Source organism: Struthio camelus, chromosome 3 (genome assembly GCF_040807025.1).
Source record: "Struthio camelus isolate bStrCam1 chromosome 3, bStrCam1.hap1, whole genome shotgun sequence".
NCBI lineage: Eukaryota > Metazoa > Chordata > Aves > Struthioniformes > Struthionidae > Struthio > Struthio camelus.
In genome coordinates, this window is record NC_090944.1 from 85,409,006 (window position 1) to 85,430,041 (window position 21,036).

At 40.2% G+C, this 21,036-nt stretch overlaps 1 protein-coding gene across 1 annotated transcript in view; it reads right to left on the minus strand.

Moving 5' to 3' along the window:
* The window catches only part of PLG (plasminogen), a 61,869-nt gene that overhangs the window by 32,177 nt on the left and 8,656 nt on the right, over positions 1-21,036 (minus strand). Inside the window, exons 8-19 of the mRNA XM_009688349.2 lie at positions 19,669-19,831; positions 18,607-18,737; positions 17,808-17,973; positions 16,025-16,215; positions 14,885-15,033; positions 14,063-14,156; positions 12,003-12,120; positions 10,871-10,945; positions 10,365-10,505; positions 6,707-6,813; positions 4,995-5,140; positions 3,844-3,996 (exon numbers count right to left, since the gene is read on the minus strand). Coding sequence (XP_009686644.2) covers positions 3,844-3,996; positions 4,995-5,140; positions 6,707-6,813; positions 10,365-10,505; positions 10,871-10,945; positions 12,003-12,120; positions 14,063-14,156; positions 14,885-15,033; positions 16,025-16,215; positions 17,808-17,973; positions 18,607-18,737; positions 19,669-19,831 — 1,634 coding nt within the window. The remainder of the gene's footprint in view (positions 1-3,843; positions 3,997-4,994; positions 5,141-6,706; positions 6,814-10,364; positions 10,506-10,870; positions 10,946-12,002; positions 12,121-14,062; positions 14,157-14,884; positions 15,034-16,024; positions 16,216-17,807; positions 17,974-18,606; positions 18,738-19,668; positions 19,832-21,036) is intronic.

Here is a 21,036-nt window from a genome sequence, read left to right on the forward strand (position 1 = left end):
GGGCTGCCAAACAGTTATCAGTCCTTCCTCTCACATGTGACAGTGCAGCTTAACCCTTTAAACACTCCAGGAATTGCCTAAGTGCCTACAAAGACCACAGCAAAATTCTGCTGTTTGTGAGGTGTTATTTTGGAGTTTTTCTGTGCACGTAACACAGCTATATACAGTGATTGCTGCAGTAGTGTGTTGTTTACTGATGGTTCCAGCAGCTATGGAGAACTGACACTGTAATCAACTGTCTACAAATGTCACTGAAATAGGATGAATGTTTATAGCTCCTTGCCTCTATGACTTCTCCTAAATGAGGGACAAGCCATCTCTATTTTCCGCATAATGTATATATTGAAATTGTCAGTGCGGTTTCTACTTGCCATTTATATATAGGTTTGTTTCCATGCTTATTCTTGACTCATTAACTTGCATAAAGGAAGTAAGGTCTAACCGGTTTAATCAAATCAAAAGGAAATGCTAAAAGGGCAAGGAAGTAAACGATGTTATAGTCCACTCAAGACCGTGTTGAATGGGATGAGTTCCATCCACTTGAGCCAAGGAGATTTTTACCAATATTTCAGTGGGTAAGAATATCACCTTCATCAGACTGAATTTAATACTTCAACTAGAAAGATGAACAGATTTTATATGTGTATGTGTGTGTGTGCATGTGTATGCGTTTGTGTGTGTGTGTATGTGCATGTATAAGAAAGAAACTGATTTATGTCTAAGGTATTTGCACTGACAGTTCCCACATTCTCGGTGTCTGGTGGTATTCCGGGTGGTTTTCATAGATTCACAGAATCACTCAGGTTGGTGGGGACCCTGGGTGGTCTCTAGTCCAATCCTCCGCTCCAAGCAAGGTCAGCCATGAGATCAGATCACATTTTATACCAATATCTAATCATTTAGGGCTCATTACTTAACAAAATGAACAATACCTTGATTTTACCATCCTTTTAGAGTAAGGCAGTCATTTTCATACTCTTCACATCTGTGCAAATCAGAAGTCATTTTGTCTAAGTCCCCCTGAACATATTGCTCACCACTTGCTACCTTAAATTTATATAGTATTCTGCTAAACAGTTATTGCACGGGCATCTTTGAGTGCTAGCACTTGTCATTTTTGTGAGTTATATGAAAAATAATCAAAAAATAATATTCAAAAATATATTGGAATCAATAGAGAAAAAGGCAGTGTTTATAATAAGCTTTTAGATCATTCCTGAAATTTCAGAATATTCCCCACCTTTCAAAAACTGCTGTAAGGTATAACTGGGTAGTAGAAGCAGGACTTAATACTCTAGATGCACTATAACTAGTGTATCTGTGCTGCTTTTTTGGCCCAGAGCGAATATTTCCATATGTACTCCTATCTGTTGAGCAAGGGCAGCCAACACCTCTGCAGCTTAACCGACTTCAGGGACTGCTTCGTGGAAAGGACAGACAGAAAACTTCAGCCTCCATCTTAGCAACACAGAGTTACGCAGGGCCTCTCTACTGAAATCCATCCCTGACCATGAATACTGGACCAAAGCCTCTGAATTTAGCATCAGTATCACCAAAAATATGAAAGATTTGCTAACACACCTTGTAGTTCATTTCAGTCAATACCTTCACCCTATCTCATCTAACCCTCTTTGATTTCGTGTTGAAAGCACCTGCAGATCACTTAAATAGAATTTCATAAGCAAAGTTTCCTGCTTTTATTTCAATTCAACTTCCTCATAGATTATTTTGGCAGAGTTATTTTGGAAACAGCAAAACAGGAAGAACATACGTTTTTCCAAAGCTAGCAATAACACCTTCTATGTTTGCAAGTAGTTTATACAACTATTTGTGATGGTTTCAATTTAATAAATTTTGTATAATAAGCCTGTTAATCATTTTTATGTTCCTAAAAGGCAAAAAAAAAAAAAAAAAGCCCTTTCCTCTTTACTTCCACAGCTTGCATTTGTCAGAGATAGCATTGGAAAACGTAAAATTTTTTCCTGTCTCATGTAAACTACTAAACTAAGATCAGGAAGCTTTGCATGGAAACTTTTGATCAGCTTTGTCATTTGCTCCAGCTATGTTTTGGTGCAAAGTAAATTTCTGAAGGATATGCAATTTACATATACCACGTGTACAAAAGACTGTAGCATATCATATTCTATTTTTACCAAAGAAAGTGCAGAAATATAAGATTCAGCACAAAGAGTTGGAAGGAAGATGAAAGCAAGGTGAAAAGTTAACCAGCATAAGCTATGAGCAACAGGAAGTATTTTCGTAACTTCTTTTCAGAACTTGTTTTCAAAGTCTGCAACATCTTCCCAAGTTATGAATTATCCTGTAATCTTACAACATCTTATTTCGCAAAGCAACACGCTGTTAGCAGTCGAAAAGATTTGAAGGGCTGAAGTGTTCTACAAGCTTAAAGTAAAAGAAAACAAAAATGTCCAGCAGTACATTTGCAGATGTGAGACAGATTAAGAAGCTAGAGTGCACTGAAGAAGCATCCAAGAAGCGCAGATGAAACAAAAAGGATGGTATGACTGATGTCAAAACCCGGACAGATGTCAGGTAACAAGTCAAGAATCCCCATGCTGACAGTAAATAACTAAAACCACAGTCGTTTTCTCAGCTGGAGAATAATATAATGCAGGATTTCCAGGCTGTATTCTCATAAAAGCCAAAAAAAATCCCAAATTGTGCTCTCAGACACCTACAGTAATGTTATCCAAAAAGAAAGACATCAAGAAATAATTCAAATACCTACAGAACCAAACCAAAGAAGATCCAGAAAATATTGTAAAGTGAAGGCTAAAAAGAGTGTTCAGCCCCTGAAGAAGCCCTGCAGCAATATGCTGTATTGCTAATTGTAATGGATTGCATGGATTTCTGGAAAAGAAATACGATTTCCAAATGTAATGGATAGTCACATAAAATTTGTCATATTTATTAGAGTGTTCAGGGAGAGCTACATCAACAATCACTCCAAATTAATGAAATGGTATTAGGACAATACTGTTTTCTGACAAGAAAGTCATGGGATAATGGCCTTTTTAAACCCTGAAATTAAGAACAATAGCCTTTGATTTGCATGAAACAGCAGCAACATTTCAGTGAAAAATGCACAGGGCTATATTAACTGTACCAGAGGCCATCAGGCTCACTGCTTTGCCCATTGGAGCTGGTGGCTGCTTTTCTCATGCAAAACTCTAACCTCTTTTTCCTTTCCATGCAGCTCAGCACAAAGCTTGGCTTAGGTGGTAACACTGGGGGAATTAGCCCCAAGGAGAAGCGACCTCACCATGCTTTCGTCCAGCTGCTGGCAGCATAGGTCACAGCCTCACCTGGCCTCTCCTGTCCCATGGTAGAAGCTCGTTCTGGCTGTTACTTCCCTTATCCAAGAGCAGTGGCGGAAAGAGGACAGATGCCAATTGGACAGGGACAGGTCTGATTTGGGGAAAGGTTTCTTGCACAGGTTTGTAGGAAGACCATATACGTACAGAAAGGCCAGTTGCTTGCATATACACAGGAGAAATGGGGATGTCTGAACAGAGAAGGAAGCCACTTTCATGAGTTGCAGCACATATCTCAAAAGGGAGAGTTGAAATAGGAACCTGACCTCTGCCAAGGCTGCAGAAGCCTGGTGGACTTACCCATGCACAACATAGACATATTTAATGACAGTAATAATCAGTCAGCTTGGCTATTGCTTCATAATAACTGCTCATTCTCTGCCAGTATCGATATTTATTTAAGATTCTTACGAATTATCTCAGTTTTAAAACTATACTTGGAATGCTGTTTCTCTGACACAGAGGCTGCTTTCCCAGTAAAGCCAGCCTGCATCCAGATTCAGTGGGCAACCATTACATTCTTGATCCAAGAAACAAAACTAGGAATTTGGACAAAAACAGTAGGCTTTGATGGCTGGGTACAGTCTAGTCCCCAAGAGGTGACTCCATATTGGACAAATCTGTCTTTATCTCGGCAAACCAGAGGTCCTCCAGCATCAGCCTAGGGAGCAGAAAAGAGAAGGTGACTCCTTGGCACTAGACATGCAAACAGCAAAATATTGGCAGTAATAATATCGTGGTAACTCTGAAGGCCTCAGAATATAGCTGAGGCAAGAACTGTAGAGAGAGGGAGAGTTTTTTATTAGACTAGCTAACAGAATTAGGAAAAAAGCTGTCTCCAAACATACAGGTCATTCTTCTGGTCTGAAGAAGAGAGACTCAAGTACAAGTCACTGATGTGGGAATACCTTCAGATGACTGTGAGGCCAGGTACACACCAGAAGGAAGCCTCTTAATTTTCCACATGCTCTGACCTACTTGATTCTGGACAAAATGCATGTAACTGTTAAAATGCCTTTTCTTAATCAGAATCCAGTGTCCAGTGATTCGTGTGCCTTGCAATGCGCTGTCCATGCTCTCAGAAATATCACTTGCACTAGCAGTCCTCATTACCTGCTCAGATAGAGAAGCATTTGCTTTCTGTGCCTGTCACAAAGTAGTCACCAACTTTTTATTGAGAAGCTCCCAACATAATCCCCTCCATTAAGAAAATCAAATAACATTTTAAAATATTTTCATGTATTTGTGAAAACTGTAAAACTAGAAACACTTGAAGCGTTAGCAAATTAAGAATAAAATAAAGTGGTACAACTATGTTACTATGGACACTGTAAACATTCACTAGTTTCCCTTTTTCTCTAGGAACAAAGGAAAGTCCAGGTAGTATATCACAGGCTTTATTTCAGGTGGGATGTGATATTCATGACACTCGGCTACTATGAGCAGGATACATCAGCAAGCAGTTATAACAGAAAAGAGAAAATGCCCTATACAATTTATCTGCTATTCTAATTGATTGTGTGAATGAAGAAGAGACGCTATGTATAATTCAGTTCTTATATTTCCTATGGAAGCCTTGATTTGCTGAAGCTATTTCTGAGCCTTGAAAGTACAAATTGTCATTTGATTTACTTGTGCTCAAAGCTAGATTGGTCTTACCTCGCAGTAATCTGTGCTTCCAAAAGTAAGTACACCACAAAATTCATGATTTTTGACACTTCCATTCAGAAATTCAGGGCTATTGCATATTCTGTTTTCAAGCAGAGGGAACTCAATGTCCTTTAATCTGTTATCTCCGTCAGTACCTTTGCAAACAACCAAGAAAACATAACAGTTATAAATGGTAGCCTATCTAATGTGAACCAGTGAAGCCTGAGAAATGACAGAACCGGGATCTGTCCCCAACTCTACTATAGACTCTGTAGTGCTGAAGTACTTGGTTAAATCTTTTAACTTTTCTATCCTTGGATTGTTCCCACTCTAGAACGGAGATAACAATCATTATTCTCCTTTGCAAAGTGTTACAAAATAAATAAAAAGCAGATGCTTAGTATTCAGGGCCATTCTTTTCGACCACTTAAACCCAGAAATGGGCTGTTGAGTTTCCACCCTAATACACTTCCAGAAGAAATCTAGCCTGTATCGTTTTCTGACAGTGATTGCCTAGAAGATAGGAAGCCTCTGCCACCTTGTGGCAGCCTAAATGGAAAAAAAGGCAGGGTAAGGAAGGGAAAAGGTGAGTGGAAAGCCAGTAAACACTGTCTACTATGGAGAAAAGTGTTTCTTCATAACGCTGAGGAGTTGCACTAATGGTATAAAGACTACTCCTAAGCATTATTTGAGCAGCATCAGTTTTGTAGCTAAATGACATAACAAAGGGGAGAAATTTACTGTGAGACTCAGAGACAGGGGCACATTCTGTTCAGATCTTTTGTTTTAGTTATGGGATGTACACACAAAAAAGGGTCTATTGGCTTGCTTTTAAAAGTGGGGTCTTAATAAGGTCCTATCTGGCAGATGAAATGGGAGTAACATCCCTCCTGTTTGGCTCAATGAGAGCAAATGTGCATATACGGGAGCAGAAACCAAATGACAGCAGGCACCAGTATACCTGCTGGAATCAGCGGGGTTGAGAAACAGCCTCCTGCTATGGGAAGGACAGGTCAAAAAGGGCTGGGATATGCTCCAACCAGAGCATTGGTGGGGAGAAAACTGGGCAGCAGGAAACCACTTAGATCAGTTTTTAACACCAGACTGTGAACAAAATTCAAGTAAGGGCTTTACTGACATTAAAAGCCTTCAGCTTGGGCTTACTTTGCCTGTGCCACAAAGGTGGGTAAATAAGACCCACCATGTTTGCAGGGAGGTTGTCTTATCTCAAATGCAAGGTGTTGGGGCTGGGGCTTGCCCATGTACCAGATCTCTCTGGCAGGAATGTAGGTCCCTACAGAAGTCTCTGAAGACTGTAGTCATGTTTAGACTACAGGTGACCAGGTGCAAACTTCATTCAGATGTTAAAAAATTGTCTATCTGAAGGTCAAAAGGGTATTATTTGAGTATTGCCCTTATTTATACAAATGCAGTTTATGTCTTAGCTGAGGAAAGACTGAAATTGAAATAAAAGATAATAAAAGTCTTAAGTCTCATTTCCCTCTCTCTTTTCACTTGTTTAATGAATGCAGTTTATATGACTGAAAAGGAAGAAAAATCAAACTCTAAGAGAAAGAAATAGAAAGAATAATGTTGCCTGATGACATTTGACTTAGTTAAATCTGAAGTAAAATTTGCTTTTCAAGTTCCCTGAGTATTTACATTTGGGGATAGGATTTGAAAACTCTCCTAAGCTTTCAACCACACTGAATATGTTTTACCTCTTGTTTTTCCCCAGGCAGTTAGAAAACATACTGTGTTTCTTTCCACCATCAGACTTGTTTCGGGCAAGCAAACTGGTTTTACATGGTCAGTAAGCGTTACAGGACTGGAAAATAAACAGAGAAAAATAAAAAGATCCTCAGAAAATAATCAGCAGTTTGTTTATTCCTCATACTCAGTAGACTTTTTAAAGAAAGGAGGGGGTTGGGGAGAGAGGAGAAGAAGATGGTGCCTTAAAACTATATAGATGTTTCTAAGCTAGTTCTTGGTCACTTAGTGAAAAAAAGGTTACTTACCAGCAATTGAAAGTCTCTGAGATGTGCTTGTGGGTGCAGTCACAGTGTATTTGCAGCATAGTGCTAGAGAGCTGATCTCTTGTTACTCAAGCAGTGTTTGAAGGATGTGCACAAGCCCAAGCCCAGCGCTAGCACCCCTTGCAGGTGATGGGAGCCTGACTTCTCTTAGGTCCTCCTTGTCTCAAAGGTTGTGGACATTTTCAGGGACTTCACAGGAAGAGGGAAAGATGGATGACTGAGTAAATGAGCAGACACAGCTAAAGTTGCTGAAAATTCCTTTCTCCTCTGGTTATGTGTCTACACAATTATACTGTGGGTGACTTCATGTACTAACTCATCCCTAAGTCAAGCACCCTAGCGTCCTCAATAAAACAAAGGCAAAAGTACAACTGTTCCTTATTGCACCACCATGCCTAGAGGTGTCAGCAGTGGTGTAAGAATTGATGCTGAGTTGAATGGGGTCCTGGAAAGTAGCTCTGCAGAGGATGAAAAAATTGCATAGAGAGGTCAATGGCATTGCTTATGTACAAGTGACGTGTTCCCTTGGAGCAGGGTCTCCACCTTAGCAATCTCATGGCTGGATTTTATTCAGTGAACCATCCAGTGAAACACTCTTTGCTTTGGCCTGTCTGATCCCTTATTGGCTTTCAGCTGTAGGTCTGAAAAGATGAGGTGTCTTTTTTAAGGTATATTATGCTAAAAGTCAGATGAGTGCAAGCAGTTTCAGTTCAGTGAACGCACGTCTGAACAAAATGTCAGATGAGGTATGTCAGGAACCAGCCCTGTGAGGGTTAGTGCTGACCGTGAAAGACAGCAAAAGGACTGAATGAACTCCACATGTTGGGTCAGGGTAAAATGAGCCTTTGTACATTCCTTTTCAGGTCCAGAATGATTTTTAAAGTACATGACATGCTAGCTGGTGAGACCTCCATCATGACCAATGTCCAATTAAAGGGAACTAGCAGATTCCATGCCATGCCAAGGCCAGGAGCTCCATGAAGATTCAGGAGAACGAGAGACCAAATGGAACTGTTCCTGACTCATGAAATGAAGACCTCTCCAATGCAAAGATCTGAATGAAACATGAATGCAAGGGTCTAGGAGGTTAGGGAATGCTAACCAGCTCCTGTGTTGAAAGTACAATAGCCCCAGTGCCGTCCTCGCTATTTTGAACTCTATTTTCCAGCTCTCTAAAGCCCAAGATGGGGATTTCCAACCTCTACTCTCACATGGTTCCAGGAAATTAATGCTGCCGAACCCCTTATCCCTATGTGGATGGACATCAGTTCTGTAGCTTCCAAAAGTGGTTCATTCACCTCTAAATAAAGCACATTTTTACGGAAAGAACTCCTGAAAAAAAATGGGCAAGAGGATTCTAAACTAAGATTATCCAGAAGCTCAGATTGGTGGGTTTTCAGTACTATTCCTCTAGCGCCTTTGCTTTCAAGGTTGCATTTAGCACTTTAGATCTAATTGCACCTTTAGTATGGTCCTCGCAGCATCTCTGGCTTCTGTCTTGCCTGCTGTGGTGGCAGGCAAGATTTTTGAACCGGAGAAACTGGGCTTTGCAGCTTCTGCTTTCCCAACTTCAAAAAGTTAACTTTATTTCTACCTGTTCTGCACCAAGGAAATTCTAGGTCTGTCTTAAGATGAGACCTCACCTCAGAAAGCCTGTTGGCACACACGAAATGGGGCTTTGAGGAGCTTGAAACTAACACAGAGTGGTAACTGGCAAATCCTCAGAGGCCTCTGGTGACTGTGTAGGTACGTGGGCAGGAGAGCAGGGAACAGGACTGAGGATATAGCAGAACATGGATGACAGAATACTGAAGTGGAAGTATAAAGTCCCACAGAGCAGAGATCTGTTCAGGAGTATGGCATATCATTCACCTGGGACTAGAGCTGTTCCTCTACTGAAACCAGTGCTCCTCCTCAATCGATTAGCCCTCCTTTGGGATGATTTTAGTCAAGATCTTCACAGACCAACATCAATTCCCTGACAAATCTTGTCTATTGCCACAAAAGGCAGGTAAACGAGTAGCAACCAACCTTCTCACTTCCTATTTTCTTGGGTGATCTGTTATATGAATAGACACTGAAAAGTTGGAAATAATGGGACCCACAAAGAAAATTGAATACAAACATAAAGGGGAATTTTATGTAGCTGAAAACAAGCACAGCTGATCTAAGCCAGAAACTGAGGGGTATAATGTCTATACCTGCTACTAATGGCATCTTACAGATAGAATGTGATCACATGGCAAGTGCTGCTGATGCAAAACTGACTCCAGCGCTGCCGGAGCATGCATGTATCTGCAGTGTAAAAGTGCATAGAGCATCCTATGGAAGAGGGATTGGATGCAGCAGCTATATGCAATAGCAACGGTAATATAGATGGACCATGAGTTCCTTCTACTCATCTGAACTGAGTGGGAACGGTTATTGCATAGTATCTTGATTGATCAAGCACCAGAGAATTTGAGCTGAAATTTAACTGAAAATTTTCCAAGTTGCTTTTTAAAGCTGAAAATGGTATGGTGAATGTTTTAAAGAGAAGTGTCCTTTCAGGTCAGATACGGTCTTTTCATGATCTTTAATCTATATGTGCTGAGTATAAGAGCAATAGAGAAGCCCATGAGCAAGCAGAAAAGTCGTGGGAGCATTCCAAAGGGAACAAATAAGATTGAAATAATCACACAGCTTTCAGAGCAGGCTGCTTAGATGTCTAAGCATGACACAGAAGAGGGCTTCAGGCAATTACAAACATACACAGGAATTTTCACTATATCACAAGTAGGACTTGGTTTTACTGAGCTGAGGGCCAAGTCTGAAGCTCACAAAACACGCGTGTGGCCTGGCCATGAGCACTTCCAGGAAACTGACCTTTCCGCTTGGTCCATGCAAAAGGTCCGGCCCCTCCTGGCCAGCACTGCAGCCATGGCTCAGGGTGCTCAGGGCTGAGCAGTAAGAGCCTCTGAGTAGAAGATCCTCCAGCCACAACTCAATTTCGGTTTGCCTCCTCCCTCCCTGCTTCAGTGCCACTGCCGCTTAGTGGGTGGTGAGTGGGAATCCTTCACAACAATCCCTCCCATCCTATGGGATGCCCATCCATGCTCCCATTGGCATCCTGGTCCATGCCTTTCCTAAACGGTGTAAGTAGCTCACATGGGGTCTGCCAATGGGGTCACTCAGAAGGAAGGGAGCTCAGAGTTTGCCCTTAAATAGATGCCTAATCTAATACTCAAAGGGACTTACTCGTCCATGCCACCCACAACCAACTCTCAGAGCCAAATCCAGACAAAGCTAATTCATGGCTTCACAATAAAAGCATTGAGGGGGAGAACTCGGGCTGAAATTGTACCTGCTCATCTTCAGCAAGGCAATGTCTGCTCCATTGGGTTCCCTAAATAATTTCAGAACACTACGGATTTGCAAAGATGGCTCTGTTGCCTTCAGGTTCTGTAGCCCCAGAAAGACCCTGTAGGAAGAAGGCTCTGATGACCTGTAAGAAATGACAGAGGCAAGGTTATACATCCATAAATATAATCAGGGCTTTTAGTCTTACAAAATTTGGTGATATCCCCAGAGAACTGTATTTAGCAAGATGGCTAAGCTGCTGCTTTTGACAATAAATGCCCTCATTAATCTTGGGCAGGAGAGGGATTTTTTTTTAACAGTTTGGTTTTAATGACCATGGGCTGTAAATAATGAGGCACCTTCTTACAATGTTCACAGTTCCTAAAGCACTGTGGGTCAGCTGCTACTTTTCCAAGCATAATTAGCACCAGCACAGCTGCTTTTCAGGAAGGGAGAGGGCAGACAAGAGAAGTGACCTCTATTGTGCTACTCATTCTAACAGATACTCACTGTTGCAAGCACTGAGCTGCGGTAAGAACCCACTGCGGATGTATGAGAGTGCCCACACAATTGTGCACATTAGTACTAGAACAGAGAAGAAAGTAATCAATCAGATTAACTTAAGACTGCATAGTCGATTCTCCATCATCTCTGCTGTGCACAATAAGAAATACTGGTAAAGTATCACTATGCCCATTATTCAAATCTTTATCATTCATAGATTGCATTGTGTCGCTGGCATGAGAAATCAAATATAGATTTTCAAGGGACAAATTTATTTGCTCCAGAACATGAGACACATGAAAAGAAGCTTGATACCCAGGCAGAATTTTTGCAACAATGTTCCAGTTCAACAAAGCACTATTTCTTTCAGGAGTATAATAAAAATAATGACATTTTCTAACAATTTCATTTGTGATGTAGAGGGTTTTTCTGGAGCAACTAATAAAAGGCTACATCCTCCTGCTTTTGGGGGTGTTGCCTGGCACTAGTTCTCTAAACAAACACGTCATTAATGCCTTGTTATGAACTTCTAACTTTTCTTGGGATAATATTTATTAGGGTAACTGTCAAAAACTCTACAGAAAATTTCAGAAGCCTTTCTATTAGCACTTCTACATCCTCTGTTCAGCTATTCTCACTATGACTGTAACAACGCTATGCATAACAGTGTTTTTATATTGAGAGATAACGGCCTTCGTGTGGCCTCTAACACAATCAGGGCAGCCTCAGGATCAGTTTATATTTAAACCAGATTGGATCCCAAGTAAGAAGGGATAAGCAAAATCCATTTGTACACACGGCAGGTTGGTGGCTCCATTTCTGGGTTTAATTCCCCCACTGCACACTGCAATTAATTCTCATTATCCTCAGCAGGACTTATTCGTTCCCCATTTCAATAAATCAAAGCTTACTCAAGGTCTGCAGTTCAAGTCTGCCCTCTAGAGATTCAGCAGAAACTGGATAGTTTTGGGATAACTACTCAATAGTCACTATCTACTACATTTTAAGGTATTTTATATAGAGACCAAGGCCAGTTTCCAGAAGTACGTGTACTGTTTTGTCTCAGACGCTTTCTAATGCCTATTCCTTATGAAACCCTGCTTCTCACAGATGGTGATGCAGTTTGGAATATCAATACCTTGTCCTGAGACTGACATGCCAAGGCCAAGATCCTGGAGACGCAAAACACATGCCATAGGGCTCACAGGCTTGCCCTCTTCTCATTGGGAATTTTCCGCAGTCAGGGTGAGAAGAAGCTACAGAATAAAAGAAAGCCACAGTGAAGAATCTGAAAGCAGTTCCGTAATGCCTTTCACAGGGCAATCAGATGAAAAGAGAAAGGAATAAAGCCTCCTTATGTCCTCTTTAGGCTTTCATTCTTTATGCAGGTTAATAGAAACTAAGGGTAAAGAAACAAGCACCCTTTGACTCCATTATATCATTATTACTGTGAACAGTTTAAGCTGGAGTTAATACATCACTTGTGACATGCCAAGACATTGGCAAAAATTGGCAAAAATTGTGAGCTTAGTCAAGTATTTGGATACCTGTGATTAGTTAATATAAGTAAAACGATGATGAGCGAGAAAAAAAGAACATCTGACTGGAAAGTTGAAGGGAAAAGAGAGTGAAAGGAAGTACAAGAGTTTATTGCCCAGACTAATTAAATGTAAAAACTCTCTAAATTCCTCAAAACGTTACAGACTGCACCTTGATTGAATTCAAACCAATCTGTAAATTATCGTAAATAAAACTGAGTCACTGTTTCCTCGTCACAAAATATTACAGTTTTGTCTTCACACTGCTCACTCTACTTTCTTGTTAGTCCAAATCTCTCTAAACTTTTTTAAATAGATGGAGCTTGGGTTCTGAGTAAGGACCCAAGTAACTCTTTCCAGAGCTGCACGTGTTGCTATGGACATGAAATTTGTTAATTCCAGTAAGAGAGAATTAATAAAGCAATAAAGACAAAAGGCACTTTTCAAAACAATCAAAGACAAAGGGACTTTCAAGTTCCCTTACACTTTACAAATCTAACTTTCAAATGCTGCTTTGAAAAGAGATCAGATCTCAGAAGTAAAGATCCATCACAGTAATTCCAGGGAGAAGAGCTTTTACAGTTGTGGTATGTGTTTTTGTATACCATTCCTTATTCTTTTTGCCTGTGTAGCTCTTAGGTCTGGTTGGCAAACTTAATATATACAGTCTTAATGCAATGCTGCTTAGAGGAACACATTAGATGGCCAACATGAAGAACATTTTATAACACTAGAAGAGTGACCACTCTGTGCAGTTTTATATTGCTACAACATCAAACAGAGCAGGAACCTGGCCTTTAGATGTTATTGTAGTACAGTTTATATATAAGATGAAGAAGAAATAGAATTTTCATCTCCCTGCCAGATATATCAAAAAATGTTTGTCAATGTTCAGACAAAGGAAGAACAAAGCAAATGAGGTGACTGGTAAATGTGCCAAGCAGCACTTCCAGTACGTTACACCTCTTATTGCTCCCATTGCCAGGGCACCTTAGAAGCTAAAAATTCTTTTGCTGTTGAGTTTTTCCACAAAGACTACACAGGCACAGTATGCCAATTAGTATCCCAAAACAGAAGGAAGAAATTAAAGAAACCTATATAAAATATCCAGGAGTAAATTCACTCCCCACCCTAGGAGAAAGGCAAAATGCTTAGGGACAGATTAACATCCAGATCAGAATAAAAACTATTTCAACAGAGTTTGAAAAGGATTTTCACGATATCTCTGCTGCTCTCTGCTAACAGGAAAAGTGTATAAGCAGGTTCTAGAGGTGCTAGTCCTGCTACAAAGTGCATAGAAAGACTAGGATGAACGTCAAGTAAATACTCTGTGCTTGAGCACCGCAGGGAATGAACACCTGTGTGCAGCTTTACTGAATATTTTTACTTCAGCTAGCAGCCCTGAGTGCTTAGCTTCACTGATGATAAAGAACACATGAATTGTTATCTACAAAATCGTACAGATGACTCCTAGCGCTGGGTTAGCTAAACTTTGGCTGACTATGACACGCACCTGGCTTTGTCAAACTTCCAGGCAAACCTAAATTCAAATCTTAAGCTACTACCTACTGCAGTTTTTTTGTGGTTGAACTGAATACATCTTGTAACTACCATAACAGGCTGTAGAAAGTGAGGACAGAAAAGTTTTAAGGATAATTACAGCAGCGCGGGATTTCACAGTACTCCCATTTTTTTTCTGGGTCTGTTGTGAAGCACCAAAGACCATTTACATCTCCATCAGGATTCCTGCAATACTGTAGTAATTACAAAAACAGAGAATGAAAACTCCAAATATTAGCCACAGAATAAAGAATTCTACTGGTGTATGTTTTAAAACAATGTTAATCTAAAGCTTTGAAATATTTTCCCCAAATGCTTTTTCACTGTCTTTCTGCTAAACGCTTTCTATATCCGCTAACCACAAAATTCTTTGTTTCCTTTGTTTCAAAACTGTTAGATGAAATTAGGGAATTGTGATAAAATTAATATCATCTTCAGCCATCAAAAGTCAGCCTAGCTCTAGCGCTTTTTAAGACCTCATGAGAAGTAGAGTTCAATATAGCGTGAGATTTGCTTTAGTAAGCAGTTGGTGTTGGCCTAATCCTTCTTCCACTAAAGTTAGGGAGAGCAAATTAGGTCAGCTCTGAGAATTTGCCAGAACCCTGCTCATTTTCTGACAAACAGCAAAAGGCATTGCTCTGATGTTTGCAGAAACCAGGCAAGCACTGTATGATCTCTTTCGCACTGCTTACCTGTAAGCATCAACGCCATGGTATACCTCAATACTTGAAATATCAACATGCTAGGTAATGTGCAATGCATCTTTCTCTCTCCACCACCATTTTAAGTCTGGGCTACCAATGTAATGACCTCCAGGTATGCGGAAACTGGTCTATAAAGACCCAACATGAAATGTTTGCTGAGAGGTCACAGAGAAAAGAGAAAATGTTCAACGGCAACAATGGCATAAACAGCTGTTTACATTTTTATCCAGGCCTGCTCTTGGATGAGTCATGGGAGTGAAATAGTTGTGGCTGTGAGGTGTCTGAGAGCTCCATTCTTGGCAAGTCCTGCCCTTTCCAGTTTTTGCTATTGTGCCACGATAATCTTTACCATTACCGTTAATACAGTCTGTGAAGAAAGAGGAGAAGGAAATGACATTAGCTGCTGAAGCCATATGTCATAGCGGTAAGTAGAAATAAGGTGGAGTAAGTAATTCTAGGACTTAAGTAGCCTGCAGTTTCCATAGCAGAAGGAAAGAGGAAAAGGTATCCTGGGATGTGATTTCTTAGTTTGTCAAAATGGATGTGTTATTGGATGTACAGAGCAACAGAACTGGAAAAAATTTCATGGAACTTCAGGCCAAATGCCTTCTGTAACATATTGCAAATATCTGAAAAGACTCCAAGATCCTTGCTGAATCAGTGTTTGCAAGCGTCTTCCATGACAGAAGCATATTTCAGAGTTTCAGCCCATTAAACTGAGGGAGCAGTTGTTGATTTCAAGGGCATGGCTTCAGGTACTTCCTTCTGCTGCACATAAGTAAGAGTATACAGGAATGAATCTTTTATCCAACCCTGCCACTTCCCCTTGCAAAGTAAATATCCAGTGGGATGCTCTACTGTATATTCAGAACAATCACACTGCTTTGATCAGCATGGGCTTTTCAATTAAGGGAGCAATAAAGCAGAATAGAGCAAAACCAGTGTCTCTTGGTGTATATCTTTTGCAAAACATGTTTGTCTATGAACAAAACAACTCCATTCAAGCTAAGGACAACATCCTAAAAACATAAAGCACAGCACAAGCACAGTTCCCACAATACCGACATTCACTGTCATATTTCAATGGCACATGGCTACAAAATTCTAGAAATTTTGTATATGTTCTTCTTGTTTCCCTAAATGAAAAAGATATCCTCTAAAATGTGCTGTAAAATGATACAGGATGCAGGATATAAACTGACTACAGAACATCTGCTGCAAAATTTGAAGGTACAGTTCTGAAACCTGGAGGAGGGATGTGACTGTCTGTTATGTCATAGCACTACTCAAGGGCAATTTTGATAGATTTGCTTTACCCATAGATGCAGCAGTAAGTGACACTTATAGCCAGCTGTTACCAGATGTGGTGGGCGTAGCTGGGCCAAAGCTCTGTGCCGTCATTGCAGGAAAGTGGTTTGGTGCACGTTCTTGTATCTGATCATCACACCTCATCAGACGGCAGTACTCCCATCTCACACTGAGGTCAGTGGTGAAACACCATGGACGGCTATCAGCATCTGGGTTTCGACAGTAGTTTTCCCTCAAATCCCTGCAAAAATAAGTACAATTTTCACATGGCATACCACTGAAGGTGGTCATAGGAATATCTCGTCAAAAAAAGTGGATATGTATGATGTAAAAATAAATACATTTATTTTTTCACATATTGCCAGATATCTTATTACCACCATGCAAATTTATAGCTGCGATATGAGTGGAGAGTTTGGCTCGCATGCATATCAGAGAAGTGAATGTATTTAAACCTAAAGAAACACAGTCTGACTATTGGCATAAATTCTCGCTGCAATTTATCAATGTGCTGAGTGCCTGAATAAATGATTGATATCACAGAATAGCTGGGGTTGGAAAGGACCTCTGGAGATCATCTAGTCCAACCCCCCTGCTAAAGCAGGGTCAGATAGAGCAGATAATATCACAACAAATTTATTTCTAAGCACATATGAATAAGTATACACGAGTATGTGAATGTGCAAATTACTTAGCAATAAATATACAGCAACATCCATGCTATTGGTGGGCAATTATGCCTTAAAAAAATCAATGTTTTTAAATGTGAAAGGGTTCCTTCTCATGTTCTGAAGAATGGCAAATAAAAAATGATGCATATAAACTATTTTTCTGCAAAAAACACTTCTACTTAATTCAGTGGAAGCACTCCCGTGTCTGTATTTGTTGAGGCAGTAGGAAACGGAATTCCTATCTCTAGTAATTTGCAAAGTTGCAGTGTTTCCCCATCCTGCCTCACTGCAGAGTCACAGAATGAAAAAACTGAAATGCTCTTTCCCAAATATGCCAGAACATGCTGCTTGCATTTTTTCACAACTTGCTTCCAATTTTTAAAATTATTTGTGAAAAACAACACCTTCTGTGAGTATCTTTGAGTTTGAATACATTCATATTTTTGATGCCAAAATGTGAGCGAAAATTTCCAAACAAATTTATTTAGGGTGAAGTCATAAAGAAAGGGTGAAAAATATAAAGATATCAACCTTTCTGCTCGTACTTGTAACCCACCAACGAATGATGGATTTCCCAGCAATTGCCTTCTTGTTGCTTTCCTACCCTTATTAACAACTGGTACATTAGTAACTATGACTAGCTCTGGAAGTCATCACTGGTCCAGTGTGTTAGCCCAAAGAAAAAAATAAACAAAACAAGTGAGAAAACTCAATGTATGTAATTCTGGGTGTCCAATTCAAACTGCAAAGAACATTTAGCTTGGTAATACTAATCAAGATATAACTGACTGTGCGTTTTGCAACACAAATGCTGTGTTCTCCCCAGACGAAACAAGTAAAAATGTTTTAAAAAATGTATATTTCAGCATATGCCTAGATTCTGGACACAAGTCTCCTATTGTTCGTTAGCAGCAGCTCAGGTCCTTACATGTAAAAGGACACAGTTACATTTTGCTCAGAATGTAAACAATTGGAAGACTTAATTTTTTTAATGAGACTAACAAAAAATAGTTCCACATCTTGAAAAATTGATGGTGAAAAATTCTCTTTTATAGATTCATTCTCTGTCAATATTTTAAATGATGAAAGTGTGAGGATAACGCAATGTCATTTCCAGCAATACTCATTGTCAGATAAATCAAAAAAGGTAAAATAAACATACGCGTTTGGGAATTTTTCTGGGGTTTTTTCATGTCTGTGCGGGAACATGGAGTTCCAGGCTTGGCATTTCTTTCCTGACACAGTGAAGGAAGTTTTGCCACGGTAACTCAGGCCTTTGCCTCGATAGCACTCCTCTGGGACAGGACTCTGTTCGGGCACATCAGTGACTGCAGAGAACAACAGAAACCAATGCCTCGCATCTTAATTTCATGTTCATATTCAGTAGGCACAAGAAAGCGCTAAACACACAAGAGGACAAAAAGGACTGATTCACAGCTTCCTGTAGCAGTATCTTAGCCAGCATGGAAAACAGAAGGGTATTTCCAAAGATATTTAGTTAACTTTCACAGATTATCCTTATATGTCAGAAGTTGTTCACTTGAAGGGTTATCCTTCAGTTTCACTTTGGTATATGTGAAAATGTTTGGGTTACATATCCAGAAAGTTCACATGCAAAATTCCTCCAAGATGAGAGGTGCTTGTGATTTTGCTTCTGATGTTTTGAAAATGCCCTACCTTTGGAAAAAAAAGGAATATAAAGAAATAAACCTCTTTCACTCTGTAATTTTTCTAATGTTATCTCAGCTGGTGACTTATATCCTTCACTGGCACTTCCTCACCATTAAGAGTCCAACTTTCCAGAAATAATATTTGGCAGATTTTGCAACATGCCAAATAGAACAACTGCATAACAACAGTGACAAAGTGACTGAACAAAGATTTGAAATATAAACAGTGAGAAAGAAGCCGTTTCTTGCTGCTTTAATGTCCTTGTCTCAAGTACACCCCACTACTCATACCAGTAATCTCTTGTTCTGTCCCATCACAGTGGGGAATTGCACAATATTCCCATCGAACAGCTCTGTTGATGGTATAGCACCAAGGCCTTTTCTCTCCGTCAGGGTTTCTACAGTAGTTTTCTTCTAAGCCCCTGAAACAGAAACATTAACTTAATGTTACTCATGGAAAACGAATACGGGTTGCATGCAAGATCAGCAATTACTGCATGCAGAATTCAACTCAGTGATTACATTTATTCATATTATAGATGAATTACCTTGTGCACCACTATTTTGGCACAAGTCAACAGCCTTTGTGATTACAGTCTAAATGTTGATAACTTATGAAGACCTTTCCTATGTTACTTGTCCGCTTTCTGCCCTTGTTTTGGAGGCCAAGATGGGGCCGTAAAAGCTGACTAGAAAACGCAAGCCACCGGTGTATTGGATCCTTACTGTCAGACCAAGGAGAGGCTGGATGTCACACACTGCTCCTTGGAGGTCTGCACACGCCAGCACCAGGGCACGCTGTTCTCTGCCCTCCTGTAGAGGTGTTGGACAGGATTGCACAGGCCCAGGAAAACTTACTGGATCCATTTCACAGCGCACAGGGTCCAGTTACAGCACTAAAAGCCTTGTCAGTTCCAGCTACTCATGGCCATTGATAGTGCTCCATAGCCCAAGCTCCTCTGACCTTGGAGCATCAGTAGAGCGAGTAAGAGCATGAAGAGTAATGCACTGAAAGAATGTAAAAGATATGGGGCCATTGGGGCCACGGGAATTTTTAATACAGTAGCAGTAAATACTTAAAACTGCTCAGTGGCATAAGCAGGAATGCAAGCACAGGTGAGACAAGTACATGAGAATAAAGCGGTGGGTTAAAAAAAGAGAATCCAGGAAAAAAAAAAAAAAAAGAAAAGCAAGACCTGAACAGCCATAATGAGCGCTGGCAAAGGGAGTGAAAATCATAGCACAGTTGCAAGAAACCTGTGCTTCTCTTGCCTGTGTGTCTGGATTGGTAAGGAATAACTATGTTCTTTGGTATTTGTTAAAGTCATTGAAAAATGAAGAGGCTTAACATACTTGCAGGGATAGCTGTCAGGAATCCAGCCATGTCTGTGAGGGAACTGTGTGTTCCAGTGTTGGCAGGTGTTTCCCGATTCAGTGATGGCTAGCCTGCCTCGATAGTCTTCTCCATGCCCTGAAAGACACTGGGAGCTGGGTCCAGAAACAGGTGGGCGTGTGGCTGTAATAGGGGGTTAAAAACAAAAGAAAAGAAAAGAAAAGAAAAGAAAAGAAAAGAAAAGAAAAGAAAAGAAAAGAAAAGAAAAGAAAAGAAAAGAAAAGAAAAGAAAAGAAGCTAATCAGTGCTTTTAAATATATAAAAAACATCTTTTTTTTAATGTAGAACATGAACATTTTTCTTTCTCCAGAGGTGACATTGGTGAAAGCTATGGCAAAGTCAGAGTGTACACAAGCAGTCAGGCTGCTGGACAGATGTCCTGTGTCTGCCCTTCTACAGCCATCAGTAAACAACACTGCTGGATCAAGCCTGACATTGTACCTGCAGTCCCATGAGAACAGAGCTGCAAAGGGAGTAAATAGTCCTTTACATTATTGTAAAAACAAGTGAGAGGAAGGGAGCACATTAAGATGACATAAACAGGTAGGATGGAAGGGTAGAAAGAATAAGACCAGGCCCAAGAAGAAGTTGTGAGAGAAAGCACAGCAGTCTTTGGCACTAAGGTTCTGGGAACAGTGAATTGGGACAGTGGGGCAGGAGGAAGAATGAAAGAAAGCCAGTTGATCTGGCAGCATATTGGGAACATCAAAGAAAGTCACAGTGGTGATCAGAACCACAGAATCTGCAGAGAACAAAGGGAAAATGAACATCCTTTACATACATATGACATATACACCATGTATGTAGTTTCTTGAGGAAATAATACAAATCTGAAAGTGTAGCACAAAATGGATATACTGTGATCTCTTGCACAATTTACCTTATCACACAGAAATCTATTAACAGTCATTCTTCCATCTATAAATGAGTATGCTGATGTAAGCTACAACTAGCAAACACATGCTGCTGCTCAGAGCACTGGCCAGAGCAAATGCTACCACCAAGTGAAAATTCACAGTGTGGTGATGGAGTTTATGCTTCCCACAAGTTAATAGGTTAGGAGAAAACTGTAGCCTAATGAATGCCATGCCTTTACTGTTAATTAAAAAATAAGGCTGTTGAAGGCAAATGAGGGCTTCCATAACATCTGTAGCAATGTTGTACTTTGTGGCATCTTTGCCCTCACTGAACTTACATGATTTAATGTAACAGAAAATTAGTGAATAATTCTGCTTACTGATGTCCACCTTCCCTGGTTCACAAGGATTTCCTCAGGATATTCAGAGCTGTGATTTCTTATCTTTCCCCTCCCTGCATCATTTTGATGA